The sequence below is a fragment of the Meles meles genome, chromosome 4 (assembly GCF_922984935.1).
Source record: "Meles meles chromosome 4, mMelMel3.1 paternal haplotype, whole genome shotgun sequence".
NCBI classification, from domain to species: domain Eukaryota; kingdom Metazoa; phylum Chordata; class Mammalia; order Carnivora; family Mustelidae; genus Meles; species Meles meles.
In genome coordinates, this window is record NC_060069.1 from 134,611,067 (window position 1) to 134,637,801 (window position 26,735).

The window sequence follows — 26,735 nt, forward strand, 5'->3', positions numbered from 1 at the left end:
GACAAACACAGGCAACTGACTGACAAAATTTTAAGAGGAAGCAAGTATGAGTGATTTGTGAAAGGATCTTTTGAATCATCAAAAGTTTTATGCTCAATTGCCATAGTTTAATTCTTAGGTCATTGCTGAGAAGCTTGAATGAACTCAACACCCACTTATGGGAGGGTCAGATGGAGTCAAGGTCAAGTGGAAGAGTGGATGCGGCATTAACTGCAAGCAAAATTGGTCCCGCCCCTTCCTTTGATAAGGGTTGTTCTAATTGATCAGTGTTTGCGCTCCACCAGGTGTTTAATGTTTTGACTTACCTTGGGTCTGGCTTTAACTATTTATACCTTTTGCACCTATTTTTCTATTTACACTTATTTACCTCCTAATTTCTCCCTTCAATAGTAACTGTAAGTGTTAAAACTTGGCTTAAATTCTAAATTCCAATAGCAGAAATTATGAGAGAGAGATTTTTTAAAAATTCTTTTTGTTACATATATTGACTCTCTACAATGTGAACTTCTCTGTAAAGTTACAGTCATTGGAATGGAACTCTTTACATCTTTTAGATGTCTTCTCAGTGAGAGTAATTGAATGCAAAATAATTAGGTCTTTTAATCCTAATGAGGATGATGTCAGCACTGTAGTCAGGATTTCTGGTTAGTTTATCATGAATGCAAACTTATGATCACATATGCGATGCTCTGAAATAATCAGATGAGACACCTGCCTTCCCTTAAGAAGTTCATATATTGTGATTAAATAGAAAAGCATGTGCCTCAGGGAAAACTTGCTGGCCTATTAACCTATATTTGAGATTCATGTTCATTGATGAGCTTAAAAATCCCTTGGCAGCCAACAACAATCGGCATTTTTTCCAAATGTTCTACAAGTCAGCTTAGAGATACCTGTTTTGAGCTGCCCGGCCTCGTGCTGTCTGTACCACCCCTCACAGGCCATAGCTACCATTGATCTGTGAAGCTACTACTCCCTGGCCCTGCCCCAGTAACCCCCTCTCTCAGGATGGTGGTTCCTGCTAATACAACAAAAATGGAAATTGTCAGCGTGGGCAGGTTGCCATATGGAGGTTGACAGCTGCTCAATCAGATTAAGACAAATGCACATAGCCAATGTGAGTTAAAAAAATTTTTTTTTCAGAAGAAAACTCTGTTGTTTTGTTATTATTACTTTTTCCAGGATTTTTGAAAAAAGAGCATCAGTTTTAAAGATCTTTCTCTAAAGCAGAGACGCTTCAATCAATCATTGATATGAAGCAATTTTTTTTTAAGTACTTAAAATCACCTTCTTCAAAATTTATTTGTGTTTTGAACTTTGATCCTTTTTGCCTCTGGCCATAGTGTTTCATTTAAGAACCCTCATTTTCCGCCTTCAGCCTACTCCATTAATACGTATACTTCTGGTAGGTATTCTACAAAATAATAATGGCCCCTACTTCCTGAAAAGGAAAATAATGCTGAAAAATTGTAAAAATATGTTTCAGAAGACTTCATAATATGCCAAGGGAAAAGTAACAGAATTTTACAACCCATCAAAAGATAACACACAGCCATCAATAGCCAAGCTCATGAATGAATAAATATTTACAGCATGTACATATGCATATCAAGGTAAAACTACTGTGCAGGAACTCAGAATGTGTGGGAAATATTTATGCAATGCATGTACCATGACAAAAAGAGACACTGAAAAGAAAATAATTTTAAAGAATGGTCAGCACCTTTAAAGTTTTCTAGTGACTGGCCCAACCTTTCTAAAATATACAAACCCTTTTAATGATGAATGAAATATGTTGCTATGATTGCCTATTCCTGAACTTGACTGAGTCATATCATCATCATACAGCAGAGCTAGCAAATTTCTAGCTGAGCTAGTTAGAGCACATTGGAAAAAGTAGTCATATGTTCAAAGACGAAACATTTCAGACCTGATTTACAAATGCAATCCAATGCATCTGTATTTAAAGCTGTGTGGAATGAATAAACACTTAGGAACACATGCAAATATTTTGAAATAAACCTTTCTGACTAGGTTAACAATTTTTCCCAAGCCTTGCATGCATCTAACTTTCTCCCTGGGTAGCTAGAGCTCCAAAGTCGACAGCTAAAGTTTATCACAGGAAATGGTAGTACTTTTACAAGCTGGAGGTGCAGACTGTCTTTGAAAAAATTAGATAGGAAGTACAAGTTAACACTTTTGACATCCCCTGGAGTTGATAACACACCATACATCTCTAGATCCCAAGCTACCAAAAAGCTGCCATGCAGGCTAACATAAATAACAGCTTGCAGTTTGCAAAATCCCCTCACCCCCTCCACACACACAACACACGCTGATAACACGAGGAAATACAGTAATGTGGTGATATAATTTACAATGCCCAAAGATAATTTGAAGCTCCACTCCTCAGGAGTACATCTGCACCAACCATCTAAGCTAAGTGCCTGTTGGAACTTTTCCCTTGAAGGTACTAGAGATTGAAGATTTGTAATATCTTTAATGCAACAAAAGGAGAAACAGGAAGATCAAACTGAAGGGGCTCTTGTATTTAGAAAATCCTGCTGAGATGTTGTGATGAATTATTAAAACTTCTTGTTAATGTTCATGCTTCTCCTTAACCTCACATCATACCGTTGACAGTACAGCAGAAGGTGGGGAAACCCAGAAAACGTTTCCCAAGCTGAGAGAAAAATGTTAGGTGAAAAGAAATGCTTCTGCAAAGCAAAATCCTCCAACATCTCCCATCAGGATTTTTCCCCAAACATGCAAACAGAGTTCAGAAAGTCTCTTAGGGGCTATTTCTGCAGCATCGTTTGGCTTAGAGCATTCACAGAACAGATACGCTGGTAACTTGTATTTAGTATAAACAAACGGCATTCATTCAGGAAAAGCAGAATCAACTGAACTTTACAAAAAGGCAGGGTCAAAGTACCATAAATTCTCCCTCATCTCATCTGAATTTCCCGACAGCAGAAGAAAATGGATTTCCAGTCTCCAAAGTACCGAAAGGCTTGTTCTTATTCAGCAGATTTTTTTTTCAATAAAGTTAATGCAATTTATCTTTATTATCACATCAACGCTGATCGAGACGGCCAGCAAATTAGTGTCGGTGGCGCTGCATTTCATCCCATGCCCCTCCTCAGGCAGCCCTCTGACCAGTTCACAAAATCTGCCAAACAATTCAAGCATCTAACATATTCAGGACCCATTTCTTTTTTTAAAAATAATGCAGCTTCCTAAGGATACCACCCATATGCTTGCACTAGAGTACCACGCGTCTGGCCCTAGATCCTCCCTGCTGGAAACAATCCTTGCCATGCTTCCATAGCCCCGAAAGCCAAAAATCGCAAAAGACATATATTTATATCAATACACAGAAAGAACTCTTCTTCCTCGCCACCTACAGCACAGATCGTCTTTCCTGAAATAAAAATCCGATTTCCAGCAGACGCAGCTGCTCTACCTTTAGCTGTCCTCAAGTTGCCATTGATCAGCCCTGCTAACTCCATTTAGATCTTTAACGCAAAACTTTCATCACTTACCCCCTTTCCAAGGTTTTCCTTTCCAGGGGGTCCGAGTCAGCTTGCTCAGAGTGGGTCCAGAGAAAAAGAGCATCAAAACGAAGAAAAGTTCAAGTCTAGTCAATTTCCTCACTTTCTCTAATGATAACATTGCCACAAGTTAATGTCACAAAATCTCTCACATCCTCTTCCCTCCTGGTTATTAAAATAGCATTAATCATTGAAAAACCTGAGGTAGGTGTTGTTTTGCCATCTCTCACAGCTGAAGTCGCAGCTCCCTGATGTAGCCCTGAGCCAAGCTACATTTCTCACGGATCCGGCTCCTCTCAGCACGCAGTCAGCTCTGCTCCAGCTCCAGGAGCTCGAAAATAATTTCTGATCTTCCCTTTGCTTTCAGTGGGAATAGATTCCTCAGAGTTTTGGGTGAGCTTGATGGAAAATGATAAAAACAGTCATGTCCGTGTCCAGCAGAAAAGAGAAAAGATGTCAGGATTGTGTGAAAAAGATGAGAAGCTGTTGTACTGACAGCCTTCAGGCTGCTGTGTGATCCTAATAGCCGTGCGACCAACCAAATTGCTCTTTTAAGAGTAATAAGGCTTCAGTGAAAGCCGGTGTCCCTGCCACTCGGGTGGGTAGTGCTGGGCTTGAAAATCACCCAGGAACCGGCGCAGATAACGACTGCTCAGCCCCGCTTCAGAATATTAAGGGCTGAGCAAAATACAGTATGCACAGAGGGTAGTTAATCTATTGTGTGGATAGACGAGGATTCCAGCGGTGTAGTGGGAAAAGACGCAGAACTTAAAACGTATTTTATTTTTCCTTTCCTTCACCTTGTGCCATTAGAAGGGGATTGCGCCTGCACTAATTACTCATCAAAGGGTCTGAAATATTTATTAGAGGAACAACAGCAAGTGTCTGATTTTTACCTCCAACAGTAAAGCAGACAGGGCAAGTTGTCAGTAGTTGCAGTTCTCTTCTGGATTCCAGTCGGTTTGTTTGGGCATTTCTGTGTGTCACCTGCATGAACCCGCCGTGAATGCTGTGAGCAAACTTTTGGAAAAACCCACACAGGCTCGATCGGGGCTGTGCTAATCACACATTCAGGGGATCACATTTTTTACTTGTTTGTGTACATCACCATGGAAATACAAAAAGCCCTCTAAGTCTCTCTGTCTTTTTTTAATTATATTTATGAAAACATCACGGATCACAAGGTGTGGTTATAATTAACATCCAGGCACATGACTCTGCTCCGGGACGAAGAGGAGGGAGGTGAAGGCAAATCAAATAAACGTAATTTAGTCTCTGTTGCCTGAAGTGAATTAGCATGATCGAAACATTCTGGGCAATATTTGAAATCTGTCTACATCATAGTATTATCTATATGGTCACTTATTCCTTTAATCAGTGGGCCACAAGGCATGAATTATGCATTTATGTACTTTAAAGTAATCAATTGCTATATTATGATAACCGCCAATTTATGATGTTACCACTTTCAAAATGGGATAAATTGCCCTTTTCAAGCTGTATTATGGGAAGAAGTACTTTTAAAAGAAGAATTTATCTTGGGGCGCCTGGGTGGCTCAGTGGGTTAAAGCCTCTGCCTTTTGCTCAGGTCATGATCCCAGGGTCCTGGGATCGAGCCCCGCATCGGGCTCTCTGCTTGGTAGGGATCCTGCTTCCTCCTCTCTCTCTCTCTGTCTGCCTCTCTCCCTACTTGTGATCTCTTGTCAAATAAATAAAATCTTAAAAAAAAAAAAAAAGAATTTATCTTTTTGAGATATACTACATTAAATTTGAAAATACAGTTATTAAGATTTACTTTCATATAAAGGAAGCAATGTTTGTCAAATATAGTATGGGATGCACAAAACAAATTCCCAGGTTCTCCCTTAGTTTAGAAATAATAATCAACTTGTATTCAACTTGTCATTTGAAAACTTTTGAGGGAAGACAAAAGTTCATATCAGACTTATTTTATAAACAGTAAATTTAAAATTCTATGTCTCTGTATGCTTTCTAGTAGAAGTCCGAATTTAACTCAGAATTCTATTTTCTCTTTACCTGACATTCTTCATCTTTTTTACCTCAACTTTCCCTCTCCCTTCAACAGAGTGCATGTGAACAGAAGTGGTAAAATGAATTGGCCAACTCCCGCACCATCACTGTCTGAGGAAGATTCTAAAACTAAACTTATTTACTGTGTGCTGGCTCCATTCAGCCCGAAAGAAAGTACACAACTTTTCATCATTAGGGAGTTCTCTTTTTTTCTTTTTCTTCTTGTTTAATCACCTGGGTTTTAGGTGGAACAAGAGAATGTTAAGTTGCTTTAAACATGTTGAAAGGATATTGATAGGGATGTCAAACATTTCTAAAGGGCCTGGGCCAGATTGAAGTTAATAGGAAACGCACTCCTTCCTCGACAGGGGATACAGTTGGCCAGTTTGACTCTAAGGAAATTTTTGATTTCCAAGCTTTGCTTCCTTGTTGGTGACCCCAGTAAATACCAGCCCACAGCTTTGTGTGGTGGGGAAACTGTACTGGAATTAGATGTAGCAAATCTCAGCTCATGGAGGAAAGGCCATTCTCCTCCAGAACTCATCGGACTAAATGTGAAGTGCTACTCAAGCTTTCAAGATACCAGAAGAGATACGGGGGAACTTTAAATAAGTGGGAATATCAAAGAGGATGAATAACGGGTAGAGTTCAAAGCAACAGAAATATTGAGTGGAGTGGCTGTGGAGACAAATTTTTGAATAGGTATGAGTACAGAAATGCCTTTCCAGCTACATTATTATTAACAATAAATTAGCGAACTTATTACCAATTCTAAGTATTTTACATGTGATATGTCATTTAATCCTTACAAAAACCCCATGATCATAGGAGCAATGATCTTCCTTTTAGTACCTTAAAAAACTGAGGCACAGAGTTAAGTCACTTATCAAAGGTCATAGAGCTGTTGTGAATTTAAATGGCTCGGCTCTGAGCCTCTGCAAATCACTGTACTATGCTCTCTACCAAATTGTTCTCTTAACACTTCTGAGCTCAGCTTGCTCTTAAATAACATTTTTATATAAAAGAATAGCAAATAACGATGGCACACTCAGTATGTGCCAGGTCCTAATTAACTGCTTTACATATTTTAGTTACATTATTTCCACAACAACCTCATGAGATTAAACCATTATTATTCATACTTTACAGACGATTACTTCTTCAATATCACATGGTGAGTTAATAACAGAGCCAGGATTTGAACCGTGTATGGCCTTAGATTTTGTCATTCCACTTTTGTTTTCCGGAGTCTTGTGCATGGGTTTGAGAAAACCGTAAGTACTCGGTGGGGCTGGAAAGTCAGAGGATGGTGGAACGGGGAGGGAGGGTCTTATGGTATGGGTGACACGGAATCTTCCACAGGTTGTTGGCAGCTGCAGGGAGGTCTATGGCTATGAAGGTACCAGAGAAGGCCCCCTAAGAGGCAATCAGAATAAACTTTTTCACTACCTGTATGTTCTCAAAGTCAAACACAAGGAAAGATTACACCCCAGCCAGACCTGACTTATAGACAGTTATGATACAACATAATAACGTTTTAGTGTAGGTCATAAAAATTTTTTAGGAAGACTGCAGAAGAGAAGTACTAAAAGGTAGTATATATGAAAACAAAGTTTCTCAGTGGATTAAGCCGCTGCCTTCGGCTCGGGTCGTGATCTCGGAGTCCTGGGATCGAGCCCCGCATCGGGCTCTCTGCTCCGCGGGGAGCCTGCTTCCTCCTCTCTCTCTGCTTGCCTCTCTGCCTACTTGTGATCTCTCTCTCTGTCAAATAAATAAATAAAATCTTTAAAAAAAAAAAAAGAAAACAAAGTGTAGTGAAAGACTTGGTTCAGCTGGGACACTTTATGCAGAAAAGCCGATCTTTTGACTAAGAATCAAGCGATGAATATATCTATCTAAGAATGGGTCAAACCAGGCAAGAGGCAGAGAAGAAACCAGGTTGAGGGAATTGCATGAACATAGTGACAGAGATGCAAGAAAGCCCGACTCCTAAGAACTGCAAGGACAGCATGGCTGAGCATCTGAGCACATGGGTAAGCAGTGGGAGACGAGGTAGCAATGGTAGACTGGGGCTAGATTAAAATTTTGAATATGCTTATTGCCAAAGGTCTTAGGATTTTTCTCAGTGATAGGAAGTCAATTATGAGTTTAAATCAAGGAAATTATATGACCCAAATGAGTTTTCAAAAAAAAAAGAAAAAATTGGCGGTAGTATGGTGGAGAATGAAATTAGAAGCAAAGAAAAAAAAAAAAAAACTTATGTAGAAAGATAGCAATATACCAAGCAAGATATATTTGCAAATGAAACTAAACAGTGTAAATAAATAGGAAGAGATAATTAATTCAACAGATATTTAATAATTACATATTTTGAGCCACAGAAAATGCGAGGTATTTTAAGATTAATAAGACAAAGCTTAATAAGACCTATCGTCAAGATGTTTATATCTTTAAGAATTTGGTGACAAAATATATACAAGAAGGAATGAACATTGCCCCAGTGTTTCAGCTCTCTTGCTTATATATGTTTTTATAAATTCAGTTTGCCTGACCTGTTAATATCTGCTCCAACTTTGACATCATTAAACAAGATTTAGATACCTTAGCAGTTATACTCATTTTTATTCTAATGCCACTATTTATTCTATTCTAATGACATCTTACTATTTATGTGCACTAAATACAATCTTATCTTTTATTTACTTTCTTAACAAGAAACCTCATTAATCTCTAATACTAGGTAACAATGGTGTAATGTGAGCTATTCCGCTATGCTTTTAGTAATTGAAAATATACAAGATAAAACACCTCCTAATGAGTGTACAACCCAAAAATGTTACTAAGCATTTGAAAAACATTAGTTTTTTTTTATATCGGTATTTTTTTTTAATCTCATAAATTATACTCACTTCATCAATTGCAGTTACAGATTCAGCCAATTCCTTTTCTGAAAATCCTGTTAACTTTGGTCATTAGGTAACTAGGTGGTTCTTAATCAGGGGCAATTATACCCTCACCCCAGGGGACATCTGGCAATGTTCTGAGACATTTTTGGTTGTCATAATGAGGTGTGGATACTACTAGCATATACAGTGGCTGGAGGCCAGTGGTGCTGCCAAACATCTTATGACAAGGACAGTACCCACAACAAAGAAAAATTTGGCCAAAATATCAATGGTGCCAAAGCTGAGAAACTCTGAGCTGTCTTTGGTTTGTCTGACCATTAGATGATTCCTCAAGCCATTGTTTCACTTAAGTATGACCAGAACAAATGATCTACTTGATAGGCTGCAAGATAATCACAGAATACTCATTACCAGAGCATTCTCCTACACACTAACAAAAAATTTCCTATTCATATTCTTATGTTTCAAAGGAAGCCTCCCATTTATCCTACTATAATTCATTTACAAATGAGATAAATCACTCATCTCCCTGAACACCTTACATCAGGACAAAGAAGTGGCAGATTTTCTTGACTGGAATGCTGGAAGGGGCTCAGTGATATACATGTGTAGATCAGTAAAAATCACTCTTGTACAGGAAATTCTTGTGTTCCCTTGTTACTCAAACACCAGAGAACATCATGGAGGCAAACTTAGCTGTCTGGTTCTCCAACTACTTTCTCTCTTAAAATGATAGCAGTGATTATTTTCTACTAACTATAGGTTGCACTATTATTAATATATTTATATACTCCATTAATAGACCACCAGAACAAAATTTTAGTGGGAATTTAATGCAGGAGAAAGTTATAAATTAGCCATAGCATTAACCTGATTAACTTGAAGGTCCAGAGCTAAGTTCATTAATATATGCCTACATACATACATGGTTGTCATTAATTACTTTGGTATTACTCTTTAATTGTTGAGCATTCTATTTTGACTATGCAAGTCAAAATACACATGAATGTTTCAATGTCATGTTATGTTTTCCTTAAATAGAAACAATGAGGTATTTTATATAATACAGTACTTCTCTATCTTCTACTGTAAATTCAAATCATTCCACAGGCTAAAGAAGGGAAACATCACTTGTTTTTGTACAAGGTAACATACATGTTAATTTTATTTCCAAGGTCAAATTAGTGCAGTTACATATGTACCAGGTCAAATATGTACTGGATAACGATTTCAGTTGTATCATGGTTGCAAAATTAACTCTGGATAATTTAAATCTGTAGTTAATTAAAAAAAAATAATTTGTTTTTACTGCTGAGATGTATTTAGAAGTATTTTCATTCCTTTTTCTTTTGCCAGGGATTCCTATAGCATGAACATCTCTGATTCCCTTTGACTTAAGACCCTGCCATACCTGGGGCTCTCCTCCTATTAGCCTACAGTACAGGAGACAGCAAGGGAGGGGTGACTCTATAAAGAGATTGGTGCAAGCTGGTAAGTTGCACTTTCAAATGAAGACCTAATATTGCATTTTATTTTTGTCATTTTTCCCTTTTCATAGAAAAATAAAATAAAAAACCCAACTGAGCTACATGTGCCTTTATTGGAAGTTTCTAGTTGTGGTTTTACTTCATAATATGCTTTTAAAACCTTTTACTGAGAAAGACAACTTGATGTTTTGCTCCACATAAGCGTGTTTTGAAGGGTAATTCTATTTGTATTTTTCATAGTTTGCAGTAATCGAGGGTGTCCCGAGACCTGTCCCAAAGGGGAGGATTTCTGTGGCTAAATTCAGGCTAAGTGAAAGCCATGATGATTGGTTCCAAATGTTGGTGGGTCCATTTGCATGAAGACATCGCATGGCCAAAGCTAGCTACAGAGGAAGCTGGAGAGTGAAGTTTTCATTCTGGAGAGCCATGTGACAAGCTAAAATTTGGGGATTCCATCCCTTTAAGAAAAAGGAAGTTTCTTAGGGTACAAGTGCGGTGTTGATTCAGCAAGTCGTGTGGGAGCTGGGTACATGGGTTTTAAAAACATCTCCTTTAGGGCATTTGGCGGGCTCAATCAGTAGAATGTGAACCTTTTAGTCTCAGCATTATGAGTTTGAGCCCTATGTTGGGCATGGAGACTACATAAACAAAAACAAAAACAAAACAATAGCAAAACTCTGTTCCAGGTATCTCTGATAATGCAGTCCTACTTCAGTGTTCAATAATGATCTTGAAAGGAAAATTTTGTCTGGGTTTGCTTTATAACACCTAGTCATTATGCTCATATACATTTTAATAAAATAAAATTAGTGTAAAGTATAAAATGCTTTCAGTGAAATTTAGTATGTTTAGGGAATTCCTGAGAAAATGAAATGAATTTCTAGCCTATGTTAACTCATCTTTAACCTAAACTATAAGTGATTATATAAGTTTTCTATAAAGAAGGCAGAATATGGGTCCTAAAGAGACATCCTAGTGGTTTTCTAGAGAATGTGCCTTGGAATCTACTTAAGCATACCCAAACCTATAAAATACACTTTTTTTTTTTTTTCATCTGAGATATTTTCTCGGGCTTTCATGAAGTTCATTTAAAGGACAGTGCTAGAAAGCTTGCCATGGTCTACTGGCTATGCTACATCAATTACATAAAACTTTCATATCTATAGGCGATCTCAATAGGATGTTTATTAAAGAAATATTACTTCTTTCTAATATTTTATAATAACTTTATCTAACATGGGATAGTCCTTCCCACAAAGATATAAACTCTAAATAGTCTTTTTATCTGAATAGCTAGAAAGTCACTAAATGAGGGTTGCAGAGTCCCATGAGAATGTCTGTAGAGCATGTATTAATATATACATGCTTGAGTCTGCTTCAGCTCTCCCCAGAGTGTTCTTGAGATCCCAGGAATACTGTAATGTTGATTCAGTTTCTGGTTAAGTGGTAGATTTTCTAAGGAAAAGTGTCCATATTGTGAATGTTGAAGACACAAGATAAAACTGTTACATAACTAACTTTGCTTTTTTGAAAAAGCAAATAAATTACAATTTTCAGATTATTCACAAGCTTAAAAATAGTGTAAATTTTAAACAAATTAAAAGTAACATTTAAGAACTATATTTAACTATTTTTGCAATGTCTTTACCGTCTATGATGAATTATAATTATCAATTAGGAATTGCTATAGGAATAGCTATCGTTCTATTATACAGTTATATATCTGTATAGAATTAAGTTTTAAATGTCATGGACAAAAAATGGCTGTAGTATTAAAAGTAATTTATTTTTCTCTCATGGAAAAAGTCTGGATACAGGCATTGAGCTTTACTTCATAAAGCTCTGAGAGAGTCAGGCTCCTACTTCTCCCCCCATCAATTTTATTGAGGTATAATTGATAATTAAAATTGTATATTTTTAAGTTGTACAACTTGATGATTTGATATACAAATATAATGTAAAATGTTCATCATAAGCAAGCTAATTAACATATCCATCGCCTCATATAGTTACCTGTGTATGTGTAGTTGGAACACTTAAGCTTAACACTTAACACTACTCTTTAATTTCTTCATTAGGAAGGCTCTCCATATTCCAAACAACTCAGGTTCTCTTCACCTGCAGACATCACGTCAGCAGGAAGGAGGACAAGGTAAAGGGGGCTGAAATGACAGAGACGGAAGCAGCTGTCTCTCAGAAAGCTTTAGGAAAATTGCCACATGTCACTTTTGCTTGCAATACATTGGCCATTTTTTTTGGGGGGGGGTCAATACAGATAAAGGAAGCTGGAAAGGGAAGTCTTTATCTGGGTAGCCAGTGATCAGCAAAAAATATTGGGGTTCCATTTCGTTGAAAAAAAGGGAGACTAGCTTTTGGAAGAAAAACTAGCAGTCTCTCACAAGGATATCATGACACATAGATGATAGGTAATAGAGATTTTAAAAAAAATTTAGTATAATTTTTAACTACTACACAGTAACCCTTACTACTTTAGAGACTTGAATTCTCATATGTAATGAGCTCAAATCTATAATAAAACTAGCTTACTTTATAGGCTTATAGTATCTTAGAGTCAGATCAGGATGAAAGATCACCTAGTTTATAAAGAACAACCGTAGAAACATTTCTGTATTAGCTTTTATTTAAATAAAACAAAACATTTAACATTTAACATTAAATTAACATTTAAACATTTCTGTATTAGCTTTTATTTAAATAATTCAAGTAAAAGATTCTGCTTGTTTTTTCTCAGAAAGACCATTCTTACATTGATCTCAAATGTTTTAGATGTTCTTAATTTCCAATCATTCATTCTAGCCCTACTCTTTAATGTAATGCTGAACAAATATTTTCTTTCTTTATCAGGACAATGCTTTGAATGTTAGGAAATAGCTGTTTTCCCCCCTTGAGTCTCACCCCCACACTCCCCCTCAGGCCAAATAATTTGCTTTTCTTGAATACAAATTTCAGATTCATTATCATCTAAGTAATCTCCGTCCTTTGGATTTCTGGATGCTATTAAGTTTGTTAAAGACAATCTTAACATCTGATTCAACAATATTTATTCATCCTAGAGCACAAGACATTCTTCATTTTTTTTTTCTTTCTTCCTAATTCAGGCTGAACTAAACATAACAGAAATGATCTGGTGGCTGTTCATAATACCTTCCCCCTTCCTATCCCCACCCACCTAGTTTCCATTGCTTGGATGGAGAGTTTGTCATATGACAAAAGTATGGCTCACAATTGCTTCTACAGTTCATTTGTCCTGTGTCCTCTACCATTAAGCTAATGATTTTGACAAGAAAAGAGTCACCTGGCTCTATTTTCTTTTCTGTTGGATGTCAATTTAATATGACCATGGGGACAATTCATTAGCTCCTGAAACTTCCAGCAAGAGGCAATTCCTTTGCTTTTATTTTAAATTATTTACACTATTTTAAAACAAACTGAAAATACTATTTTAAATAATCATGCCTAATAGTGCAGTATATATACACACACTGATATATTAATATACATATATATGTGTATGTGCATATATAAGCACTAATTCCTAAGTAGGAGAATTTGTTAATTAATCACCCTTAACAGCAAAATAGCTTCCCATTAGTCAAGCCTCAGGTTAATTAATTCACCAGATGATGAGTGATAAAAGTCCTGGTGGTTTCTTCTTAACTACTTACTATTCCATCCAGAGGACATGCTCAATATATCTCACAGAGAGCAGCTTGGTTTCTGCTTCTATGGGTGCTGAATTTTAGCCCTAGATTTCTTGGAATAAGAAAATACTGAATGCAATTTTTCTCTGACATAGACCTATTTAAAGTTGGGGGGAACAGTGGACACCATTTAGGATTGAACAAATGAACAATTCAGGGAGTGGCCACAGTCTGCCATTGAGACTGAAGTAGATTTTTTATAAATAACGGTGACCACACGTTCTAGGCAGAAAAGTCTGTATCACTGCAAGCATGACATTCCAATCAGATCCGTCCAATGAAGTGAATCACTGAAATGTTTCTTTTAGGCACTTTTTAGGGAACAGAAATGCCTAACCTTGTGTCAATAGCTCCATCCATACCCATGGCTCAGTGTTCCTTAGCAACTCACTCCAACTTCTTAAGGAGGTTGTAGGGAAGAAAGAAATCAAGACTTCAAACATAAACTTCCAAATCTAGCTGACACCTTGTCCCTAAACTCCAGGCTCATATAACTAACTTCTTATTCAACATCTCTACTTGTATGTAGTACTAGTGAGACTTTGAAGTGGACTCCCATAACCTTTACCCTTTCATCTTCTCCTACTTCCTCTGTTACTCTTCTAATGATTATGTTCTTGTATTATAAAAAGAAAAATTACCTCACCTAATCACAATAGATCTTTAAAAGCAGAGAGCTTTCCCAGGGTGGTCACAGAAGAGGAATGCAGATGGAAAAGTCAGAGAGATCTGAGGCAAGAAAAGGACTTGATGGAATGTTACTGTCTTTGAAGATGGAGGAACCATGAACAATGACTAGAGAGTGACTCCTCTGATAAAAGCCCAGTAAGGATATAAGGACCTTAGTCTTACAACCACAAGGAATTTGAAATTTGCCAGCAATGTGAATAAACCTGGAAATGGATTCTTTCCCAGAACATACAGCTACAAGCGCAGTTTGGATGAGCTCTTGATTTTGGCTTTGTGAAACTCTAAGCAGAGAACCCATCTAGACTTCTTACCTAGAGAAATGTGAATTAATAATGTGGGTGTTATTTTAAGATGTTAAGTTAGTGTTGATTTGCCATGCATCAATAGACAACTGATACATATATCGAGCAAGTATCTCAAACTCAACCTGTTTTAAAAAAACAAATGAAAAAACTCCTGGCCTTTCCTCCCAGTCATCTTTCTTTAGCCTTTTCCTTTTATTTAATGATTATTTCAGTCTTGTAGTTGTTCAGGCAAAAATCCTGGGGTCATTCTAAAATCCTCTTTTTCTCTCAAATCCATGAATGAAATTCATCTCAAACCTGCTGAATTGATATCTACAAAATATCCAGAATCTAACCAGTTCCCCTCCTTCTACTATCCCCACCCGATCTAAGCCACTAACATCCTCACTACTTCCTATTCCGACCTTACCCCGCTTTCTTCTGACTTATTTTATCAACACAGGAGAGAGTAATCTTCTAAAAGCTAAAGTCATATCACATATTTTCTAAAAATTCTGCATCACCTTCCCATTTAACTCAGAGGAAAAGCCATTGCCCATGTAATGACCTACAACATGTTTCATGATCTGTCCTTCCCCAATCCAATTTGACCTTAACTTATCCTATTCTCTCCTTAGCTCACTCTGCACCAGCCATATTGGCCTAGAAACACGTTCTAATGTTTGTTCTAAGGATAACATGTCTGGATTCTTTGAATGTTAAGGCCCCTTTATTTCTGACTTCAGCTTTATTAAATCTCTCACTTGCTTCCTGTCTCTGCTCACTTTTCACCTTCTAAATGACACCTACCCATGCACCGTGATATCCATCCTCACCCCTACGATCCCCTTATCCTGCGGGGTTTGTTTTTTAATTTTTCTATCATATTTATTAATTTTTAATATGGTATACACTTTACTTCTTTACTGTGCTTTGTATTTATTTCCTGTCTCCCTCTAAATAGACTGTAAGCTCTGTGAGAACAGACATTTTGTGAGTTTTGTTCACTGATGTATATGTCTACAACACTTAAATATTTACCTGGCTTCCAGAATCAGCTCAGTAAATATTTGTTAAACAAAGGAATGAAGGGCAGGCACTTAGGGACACTAATTAAAGGAGAACACCTCCTACAGATCAGAGGCTCTAGGTTGCCCCTGGCAGAGGCAGAATGAAACTACAGTTATCTTGAACACATTAGTCTTGCCATAAACCTAAACAACAACAACAAAGTTTGATACTGCATTTCTCTTTGGAAATTTTCATGATAGGGATAAAAAGATTGTGGAGGGGAACCTGGGTGGCTCAGTGGGTTGAGCCTCTGCCTTTGGCTCAGGTCATGATCTCAGGGTCTTGGGATGGAGCCCCCACATCAGGCTCTCTGCTCAGGGGGGAGCCTGCTTCCCCCCTTGCCCGCCTCTCTGCCTACTTGTGATCTCTGTCTGTCAAATAAATAAAATCTTAAAAAAAAAAAAAATGTGGAATTCTAGCTCTACGACTCCAGGAGTGGGACACTGGTTAACTGATTTAATCATTCTCTGTCTCATATTCTTCATTTAAAAATGGAGAAAACAGGGGCGCCTGGGTGGCTCACTGGGTTAAGCCTCTGCCTTTGGCTCAGGTAATGATTCCAGGGTCCTGGGATCGAGCCCCGCATCGGGCTTTCTGCTCAGCAGGGAGCCTGCCTCCCCCACTCTCTCTGCCTGCCTCTCTGCCTACTTGTGATTTCTGTCTGAATAAAATCTTTAAAAAAAAATAGAGAAAACAACATCTCTCTCACGGATTTGTTTTAGAGTTAAATGAGATAACAGATTAAGTGTCTGGCACACAGTATGTACTCTAAGAATGTCAGGCTTCTCCTCTTCTATGCATCCTTTAACTTCAGGTAGTTGAATAATTGCCAAGGGGGTGAAACCTTCTTAGAGACACTTCTGAATCCATGTCATTTATTTGGGAATTATTTCAAATACTCTCAGTCTTCCCTGATTCTAGAATGGAGCTCAAAATGAAGTTCCCAAAGACATAATTTAGAGACCTCATCTCTAATGCCAGTCTCTTAATTTGGAACCTCAAGCTCCCTGAACTCTGCCTGATCCAGACTTCTACTGCATGTCTCGCTCCCATCTCCATTAAGAGATGTCCCTATTTTTCCTTTCCCACCTTGCTCCTTCCCTCACTTTTGTGTAATCCAACATAACTCCTCTCCTAACTTCTACAGAATCTAGAACAAGTCTTTGCACAGAGTATTTTTCACTGCATTTTCTAAACAATTAAATGACTTAGAAAGTAACTTGAGCTTATAGTTCCTCTATGATGGTATATTGGGAGAAAGGCTGAATTATGTAGGGGTCTTATTCCTATGTTTCAGGCCTGAGAATGAGGATCTCTCCAAAGAACACTAACTCCAGTCCCTGATGGCATCTACCTGGGGATAGCACTTTAGGTCCATCTTAAACAACATCGTCTCTGTGTAAATAAAATCAGACTATCCACATGACCAGCATTGTCCCTTGTATCTATTTTTTTTTAATCGCTATTATCCTTTTAAAATATGTATGTTGTAGCTTATAGGAAGAAACCAGAGCATGAGATTGAAACACAACTTCTCTTCTAGGCACACTCCTTCATTTGCTTATGTTGCTCTCAGAAGCTTCCTTGAAGAATTAAATATATTTTTAAAGGTCTGTCTCAGATGGGACATCTTTTAAAGGTAAGAAATAAGCTTTCTTATTTCCAAAGCACTTTGATTTTTTTTCTTTTTTTCTAAATATAATTTTTTTTTAAAGATTTAATTTATTTATTTGACAGAGAGACAGATCACAAGTAGACAGAGAGGCAGGCAGAGAGAGAGAGGGAAGTAGGCTCCTGCTGAGCAGAAAGCTCTATGCGGGACTCGAGAGGCTTTAACCCACTGAGCCACCCTGGCGCCCCCTGAATATAATTCTTAAAGCTGAGGCTATAAACATCATTTTCCTCTCTGGAAAAAAGATAACTAAGCACCATTTCAAAAAGTAATTTTTAAAAGAGATTTTTAAGCACAAGCAGTTAGTGGCATAGCTTGCAGCATGGGTCTAGTTTTAAGGCAGGCAGCACTCTGCATCGGCATAACCATACGGTGTGGAATTTCCACGTGATAAAAATGAACATTTGGGGGGTCTAATAGTGTCTCACTCCTGGTTTACTTACAGGGAGTCGGGGAGAAGGAGTGTTCTAGTACAAGCATGATAAGGCAATGGGAGACATTTTTTTTAAGAAAAGGATTTAGGGGGGTGCCTGGGTGGCTCAGTGGATTAGGCCACTGCCTTCGGCTCAGGTCATGATCTCAGGGTCCTGAGATCGAGCCCCGTGTCGGGCTCTCTGCTCCGCAGGGGGCCTGCTTCCTCCTCTCTCTCTGCCTGCCTCTCTGCCTACTTGTGATCTCTCTCTGTCAAATAAATAAAATAAAATCTTTAAAAAAAAAAAAAGAAAGACAAGAAAAGGATTTAGGGTGGGCAGCCTCTCCATAGGTACATCGACCCTTCCTTTTCTAGATGATGAAATCCAGTTTCAGAGAAGCAAAGTACCTTGCTCTCAAAAAACATGTTGCTGTACAGGTTGCCTAGGTGGCTCAGTCAGTTAAGTGTCTGCCTTCTGCTTGGCTCAGGTCAGGATCTCAGGGTCCTGGGATGGATCCCTGCACAGGGTTCCCTGCTCAGCTCTCCCTCTCCTTTTGCCCCTCCCCACCATTTCTGCTCTCTCTCTCTCAAATAAATAAATAAAATCTAAAAGAAAATATTTTGCTGTGTGAAGACTTAATAAAAGGAGCATTGTCTGTGCTTTCTCCACAGCATTAGAGAGCATGAAGGCTCGGATCCTTGCACCTAAGACCATCCCACGTACCATCCCACACAACCAGTATTAGACAATGGCCTCCCTGAACTATCTAAAGGGCCCAAGGAGATATGCCACTGAGTGACTCACTCTGGTCCTCAAATTTTGCTACCGAAGATATATTCCCTAATATTTCACATCTCCGCACATCTTCCCTCTTTATTATTCATTACTATTAATTATTTTTTAGAGCAGCTTTAGGTCACAGCCAAACTGAACACGAGGTAAGATATTTCTCATATACCTTCTGCCCCACATATGCATAGAGTGGTATGAGCATCCCTCACCAGAGCGGTACAATACACACAATCATGAACCTACATTGGTACATAATCGTCACCCAAAGCCCATAGAGTACATAAGAGTTCACCTTTGATGTTATACATGCCAACTATTTGGAAAGACAGATGTACAATGACATATCCATCATTGTAGTATTAGACCCGTTATTGTCACTAGCCTAAAAGTCCTCTGTGCTTCCCCTAGTCTCCCCCCAACCCCTAAACCCTGGCAACCACTGATCTTTTTATGGTCCCTATAGCTTTGCCTTTTCTGGAATGTCACACAGTTGGAATCATACAGTATATAGGCTAGACCCTTTTTATTTTATGAACAAGGTATGATGTAAGTAAGTAAAAATGTGGCCATTGTGATTTTAGAGACTTTTAGTTAATTAATGAAATATTAATATAACTATAGTATTATTTTTTAACTTTCTTTCTTTTCCTATTACTCTTATTCCATTAAGCCTTCTCCCTACCAGTTTTAAAACACAGAATCTGTAAAGCAATTTCCAAGTAAGAAGCCAGATACTTGGGAGGTTAGGGACTGGCACTATGTGTAATTACTTTAAAAATTGGCCCTATTCCGGCATTAATAGGTCATGGTCCCATATTTACGCAGGAAATATTTATGAAATGCTGACTCTATTCCAGTAATCCAGTAAGCACTGAGGCAGGATAAAAAGGCAAATACTGGAATATTAGAAGTCAAAATTTTAACAGGTATAAATAAAATACCATAGAAAAAGGGGGAAGACAAGATTAATCCTTATTGTTGGGAGTAGTGGTCATCACAAGATTTTAACTAAAAAAGTGATACTGAGGGTAGGCAGGATTCTAATTTGTGTTAATGGAGCAAGAGAGGCAGGAATTAACTGAGAAAAGACACAGAAATGGTTTGTTAGTTATTGTAACAAATTACCATAAATTTCATGGCTTGAAACAACAGAAATGTGTTCTCACACAGTTCTGGAGAACGGAAGTCTGAAACCTAGGTGCTAGTAGGACAGGACCATATTTCCTCTAGAAGCTCTAGAGGAAAATCCTTCCTTTCCTCTTTCAGCTTCTGGTGATTGTCCGCATACACTGGCTTCATCGGCTTGTGGCTACCCCACTTGAATCTCTGCTTTCATTGTCAGATTGTTTTTTCTTCTGTGGGCTTGTTTTCCTCAGTATGTCTCTTTTTTTTTTTTTTTTTTTTTCTCATTTTATTTATTTTTTCAGCGTAACAGTATTCATTCTTTTTGCACAACACCCAGTGCTCCATGCAAAACGTGCCCTCCCCATTACCCACCACCTGTTCCCCCAACCTCCCACCCCTGACCCTTCAAAACCCTCAGGTTGCCCCAACCTCCCACCCTGACCCTTCAAAACCCTCAGGTTGTTTTTCAGAGTCCATAGTCTCTTATGGTTCGCTTCCCCTCCCCAATGTCCATAGCCCGCTCCCCCTCCCCCAATCCCACCTCCCCGCAGCAACCCCCAGTTTGTTTTGTGAGATTAAGAGTCATTTATGGTTTGTCTCCCTCCCAATCCCATCTTGTTTCAGTATGTCTCTTTTAAGGACACTTGCCATTGGATTAAGGGCCCACCTGGATAACCCAGGATGATCTCTTCTCAGGCTCTCTTTAACTTAGTACATCCTCCAAGACTCTTTTCCCAAAGAAGGTAGCATTCATAAGTTCTAAGATTCTACCTTTTTGAGGTAAACATCTTTTGTGGGGGATTTTTCAGCCTCTCAGAGATGGGAATGTCCTTTATGAGTAACTGTGTGACTGTGTTTGTATTTGGGTTTGGGGGTGTGGAGTTGGGTCCAAGACCAGTAAGGGTAAGACAGGCCTTGAAAAACTATTGAGTTCAGTATTACACTAGCATCCCTTACTTTGATCTTGAAAGCACCCAATTTTTAAGTTAAAGAAGTGTGGTTACTGTAGAAACTCAATACTCCTCCTTCCCTACCCTCTTTTTTTTTTTTTTTTTTAAATGAAGTAACAGGCTCAGAAAGGTTAGGTAACTTACTCAGTCACATCGGCGATTATGGACATGATAAGTGGCAAACTCAGAATCCAAACATAAGTTATTCAACTTTTAATATCTTCTAGATGAGACCTTTTAAACTATATTTTCCCTTTTCCCTCAAGTTATTGAAGGCCTACAAGTTATACACACACAGAATTCTAACATAGTGGCATATACATTAATTTCATCAATGAGTCCTTAAGTGTTGAGTCATAAAAAATACAATTTTATAACCCCACTATAGTGGAGGCTTTTCAGTTACTGAAAACAGGGACATACATTTACTACAGTATTTACAACAAAACAACATACTAGAATTCCTTATTTACATTTCTGCTTCAGAGAAATAAAAAATTTTTGAAAGCAGAGATTATATACCAGCAGCAACAAGTTTTTGCCTCCACACCCACACTCCTTTTAAGAAAGTCTCCATAAGCATAGTCTGGATGGTCATTAGAAACATGTATAACTATTGCTACCTTTCCTCCACACTTCCATACCAACATAACCACTGGCTGGATTGGGGAAAGGAAATTAATCTCTGAGTCGAGATACAAATATTTTTAAAAAACAATTTATATTAAGAATATTAGCATGAAAGTTATTGTGTCTGATTCACATTATTGGTTACGTACTTGAGTCAAAGTCAATTGATGCTTGCTTTGAGATTTTATGGCTTGCCCAGAATCCTGCCGAAGGGCCTCAACCTGAGCTAGTAACTTAAATTTGACCTTATTGACAGAACATCTCTCCTTGCGCTGAATGAGAAAGCCCCATCTGGATCAGTAGCCTCCTGAATTCTACTTCTAATCTTCAGCAAGAGAGACATTTGGGCAATATTAACATGCTTATAAATAACAGGTCTTAGGAGCACCATCACTCATTTGGTAAAGAGGTCAAAAACCACTCTTCATTGAAACCATGTGTCCCCTTTATGTGATTCTTTACTGAATCACCAAATTCATAATTAGGGTGCAAATGCTTTTGTCCAGGTCTACCTGATCATTGGCTATTACCTACAAGGCTAATGACCAAGTGAAAATTTAGGAAAGGTATTTCTAAATCTATATACATTTACAGGTAAATATTCTGTCACAATATGCGACCTTTAAAAAAAAAAAAAAGACCTGATTTTTATCTCTACAACTGCTGTGCAGTATGAAGAGGTATCATACCCTCATGTGTTAGAGCAGATGCTTAGAATTATTGACCCCAGTGCACAAAAGGAAAGTTCAAAAAATCACAAAAAGGCATCAAGGGAAATGAAGTGAACAGAAAGTGGCATCTGGCTAAAAACTAGACATTAGCAAGCTGGACCATTTAAAGCAAGTAAAACCATCAGCTCAGCGATGGCCCTCTTGAAGCTACTCCATCAAACAGAGTCACACCTTTACATGTGACTTCTTTATAATTTCTACCCGACAACACTTAGTCTTCCTCCCTATGGCAAAAACAATAATATTCACCAAATACTTCACATGTTTTCTGCATTTCCTAGGCTTCTGGAAGTTGAGTGGAGCCACGTGACTGGAAATAGCCAAGGAAAGGACATGTGAGCTGAAGTGATGTGTATCAATTCTGGACTCAGCAGTCAACAGAGGCAAAGTAGAAGCCTAGTGTTCCGGAGATTACAGCTGAGATGGAGCGTCAGCCATACTGTATCTCTGAGTACAATAGGAAGCGAAGCCATCTGCATGCCCCCGTGCCTCCCTTTCCTGTTCACCATAAGCAAGAAATATACTTTTGTTACAAGCCGTTGAGATCCTAAGGGTTTTTCCTACAGACTCTCTGAATTGAATATGTCAAAGAAAAGTAAAATGATGATAAAGAAAAATTGGGAGTAATAGAATATGGGTTAAAAGAAATGTGTCCTTGACCTTGCAAATCCAGGAAAATTCTAACCTTACCAAAGGTTATAAAGTTAACAGTCCTGGCCCTTTTAACAGGGTCATCCCACCATATGTTCATATTCCTCTAGCTCACAAAAGCAACAACTGCCATCTGATGATATTCTAGCCAATCAATCATCAGTCAGTCAGAATGCCTCTGCTTATCCTTTTCTTGCCCTCCTGATTTTAACATGCTTTTTTACTCATCGTCTTCTTTTTGGATTCAAAACCTTATTCCAGCACACCAGCTTGAACTGTTACTTCTATTCCCTGTTGCATGTAACACCTTTTCTGACTCACCTCCTGGCATATGGGCCTGCAGAGTTTCTGGTTCAATCTGGCCCCTTTGGCCTCTAGTGTCATTTCTGCCTAGCAAGGAAAAGGCTCCCTGCCTGTGCTTCTCGGTCATTTGAGGGATTAGATTCAGTTACTTGATGAAAATGTTTGATTTTTATGAACATTTATTTTGCCCTTTAGAAGGGCACCCTTTCTAATTCCCATACTAACACATGCTAGCGGCCAAGAAGCCAGCTTGACTACTGAAGCCGTTAGGGTCTCTGTGTTCTAGTTTCTATGTTATTGCTATTGCTGCTTGCCTGCAGTTTAATACCCTGGTATAGTTCCTTTTTCTCTGGTGAGAGAACTATAATACATCAGGGTTTTGTTTCCCTCCTTTAAAAAAAATATTGTAATCTAAAGATGTCTTTTAAAAACATGGTGTCATAACAAACCCCAAACTAAAATAATCTGAAAAAAAATTCAAGAACAGCCATATAACATTCAGAAAACTCATGCTCAAGAACTCATTAAATAGTGTTTTTTTTTTTTTTAAGATTTTATTTATTTATGTGACAGAGAGAAGATCACAAGTAGGCAGAGAGGCAGGCAGAGAGAGAGAGGAGGAAGCAGGCTCCCTGCGGAGCAGAGAGCCCGATGCAGGGCTCGATCCCAGGATCCCGAGATCATGACCTGAGCCGAAGGCAGCGGCTTAATCCACTGAGCCACCCAGGCGCCCCAATAGTGTTGTTTTTCATCGTGGTTATATGTAACAAGGTAGACTAACCAGATAACCACAATGATTTAAATGGAAATAAAAACATGTATGTCAACCAACTGGAATTTAAATAGAAGCTAAAATTTAAAAAAGGAAATAAAAACATGATGTTAGGGGCTGCCTTTGGCTCAGGTCATGATCCCAGGGTCCTGGGATCGAGTCCTGCATCGGGCTTTCTGCTCAGCAGGGAGCCTGCTTCTCCTCCCCCCCCCCCCCCGCCCCCCTGCCTGCCTCTCTGCCTACTTGTGATCTCTGTCTGGCAAATAAATAAAATCTTTAAAAAAACATGATGTTAAGTTTGGCTTGAAAATGGAAGAAAAAGAGAGAGAGAGAAACTGAGGGAATCATATGCCTTTTTATGCTTTAAAATAATTAAAAATTATCTTCTATCCATTAACATTTCTCTAAACTGCACGAAGGACTATCTTTCTTGTTTAGGAAGTGTGACTGGTTATTTATTCCTTATGTTTTCACTTTGAACTTAATATTCAGATAATTCAGGTGGATAAAACACCCTGTCCACTTTGTCCATGGTCACTGACAACACCTCACAGGTCCTTCCAAAGCAAGGTGGGAACAAGTAGGAGAGAATAGGTATGCAAAAGAGCCAACATTGTTTAAGAGCAAAGGTTACATCTTAAACATTTGTTTTTGATCATGTTTGACAGCATACCCCAAGCACGATAGCTTCTTAAGAAACACTTGAAATGTTTCTCTAATAGTGAAGGATAAGGAAAGGTATATAGTTTTCTGATGGCTGGCAACGCCATTCAGGTAGGTGTTGGAGGCACCGACCTTACGGAGTTGATTTGTGTGGTGCTAACAACATCTCTTGCCTATTAATATCACGTTCACTAGCCTGCTTCCTTCCCAGGCATTTTACCTAACATCTTTAACTGGACTGTTTTTCAGAGCAGACCAATTAAAAAATATGTATGAAGTGTTTTCTGTGGTTCTAAATTTGGATTATGGGAAAGGAAGACAGGGAAATGTAGAAAGCAACCTACATCCTGTGGTTTTGAAACTTTTTAATAAATTATTATTTTTTAGCAGAAGAACCATTTTCAAAAACAGTAGCTAACTCACGAGTACTTTTGCTATGGGAGGGACTGTTCTATTTGTTTTTTGTGTATTAACTCATTTAATCCCTGTAATCTAAAAGGTAGATGTTATTACAATTCCATTTTATCTATGAAAAAAATTCAGGGCACCTAGCTAATTTTTTTAAATTTATTTTTTTATTAACATATAATGTATTACTTGTTTCAGGGGTATAGGTCTGTGAACCATCAGTCTTACACAATTCCACCCAGCTAATTAGCTAACAGGGATCTGATCCTCTAAACCACTATGCCATATTGCATCCTACATGGAACAAGTCTACAAAAAGGCAGAACTCTGTAGGTTGAAAGAAAAGATATCAACCCTAGAGCTTTGTGTGCTCTCTCCATTTTGGAAACCTCAAACTTGGCAGAGCTGACTTTGATAACTTGCTCCAGACCAAACTATAGGGTTTTCCAAGTATAGGCAGGGTTGCGGATACATGCGATCAGCCTGTATCTGGGTAATTCCAGAGATTGAAAATACTGGGAATGCCAATAAAAGGAAGTAATCTAAATGTAACATAATTTTCAGTATTTTCCCAGAGCATGCTACATCAATAAGTTCTTCCTTCTTTTAATTAGTCATTTGACATTTTTATGTTTCTTTGATCAGACTTCACTTTCAAAGAATTGTTTAGCCTTGAAATAATCTTTCCACATCTCATAAAGACATTACTAGGGCCAATGAATAAATCAAATTTTAAGATACATTTTTTATACTTAGATAAGGCCATCTCACTTTAAAGTAAATGATAAAAATTATTTTCAATAGAGCAGTTTTCCTCAAAAGATAAGCCTAGAAATCTTTTTCTTCACTATTTTCTCTTACAGCCTCAGTGGAAAGTGAAGTTTCTTACAAGGATGCCTACCTTTTTATTCCGCCTGCTTTCTGAAAGGATCTAATTATGTGCGCGTGCGCGCACACACACACACACACACACACACACACACACACAAATAGTAACAATAACATTACATAGCATTTATTATGAGCCAGACACTCTTCTAAGTGCAGATATATATTTTATCTCATTTAATTCTTAAAGTGTTCTTATGAGGCACATTGCTTGATCATCCTGACTTTACAGATGAGGAAACTGAAGTATACAAATGATGGGATCTGGGATTCATACAAGGCAGTGTCATTTTTGAGGACACCCATATAAGCTACCTCTCAACAAGTAAACCACTAGGAAAAGAGTACTCAATTAATAAAGAAAGCAGTGAAATGAAAATATGTCCAGTGAGTTCTCTAATGCCATAAATTAAAGGGTCTTCTCAAGGCCCAGTCTCAACCTAACCAAAATTGAATTAATCATCTTCTCTCCAAAGCTGCCTTTTTTATTTCACATTCCTCTGTTATCAGTCAGGATAGATTAGGTTAGGCACAATAACAAATAACCCTGGTAGCTCAGTGGCTTAATGAAAGAAACGACATTTTTGGTCAGCTAGGGCTTTGTTTCATGTCCTCTTGATTTTGGGATCCAGGTAGATGGAGTAATGTCTGTTTGGAACATTGCCAGTCTGAGGGCAGAGAGAAAAGGAAAACATTGTGAATCAAGCACCAGTTCTTAGAGCTTATTCCTTGTCATGTTTTGTTACCCAGAGGACATCATATGACCACAAATGAATCAATGGGTCAGGGACATATATTTACAACAGAGAAAGGAACAAATTACAGTAAGCAACTATATATTCAGCTGAAGTCTCCATTGTAAATGATTAGCATTACCACCCACATAAGCAAGAAACCTGGAATTGATTCCAAAATTATATTTCTTCATCACCTTTCCATAAGCTAACCATACCCAAGACATATATAGTCCTCATTATAAACATGTCTCTTAA

General features: G+C 38.0%; 1 protein-coding gene across 17 annotated transcripts in view; it reads right to left on the reverse strand.

The window, feature by feature from the left end:
- Nucleotides 1–3,698, reverse strand: part of ROBO2 (roundabout guidance receptor 2) — a 1,322,570-nt gene extending 1,318,872 nt beyond the window's left edge. For 4 of the 17 annotated variants that reach the window (XM_046002529.1, XM_046002535.1, XM_046002526.1 and 1 more), the window contains exon 1: nt 3,546–3,697. In XM_046002529.1, coding sequence (XP_045858485.1) covers nt 3,546–3,675 — 130 coding nt within the window. In that variant the 5' untranslated portion in view covers nt 3,676–3,697. Of the gene's footprint in view, nt 1–3,545 lie in introns of all 17 variants that reach the window. The other 13 variants (XM_046002541.1, XM_046002534.1, XM_046002540.1 and 10 more) reach the window with 7 other exon arrangements.
- Between the last annotated feature and the right edge of the window lie 23,037 nt (nt 3,699–26,735).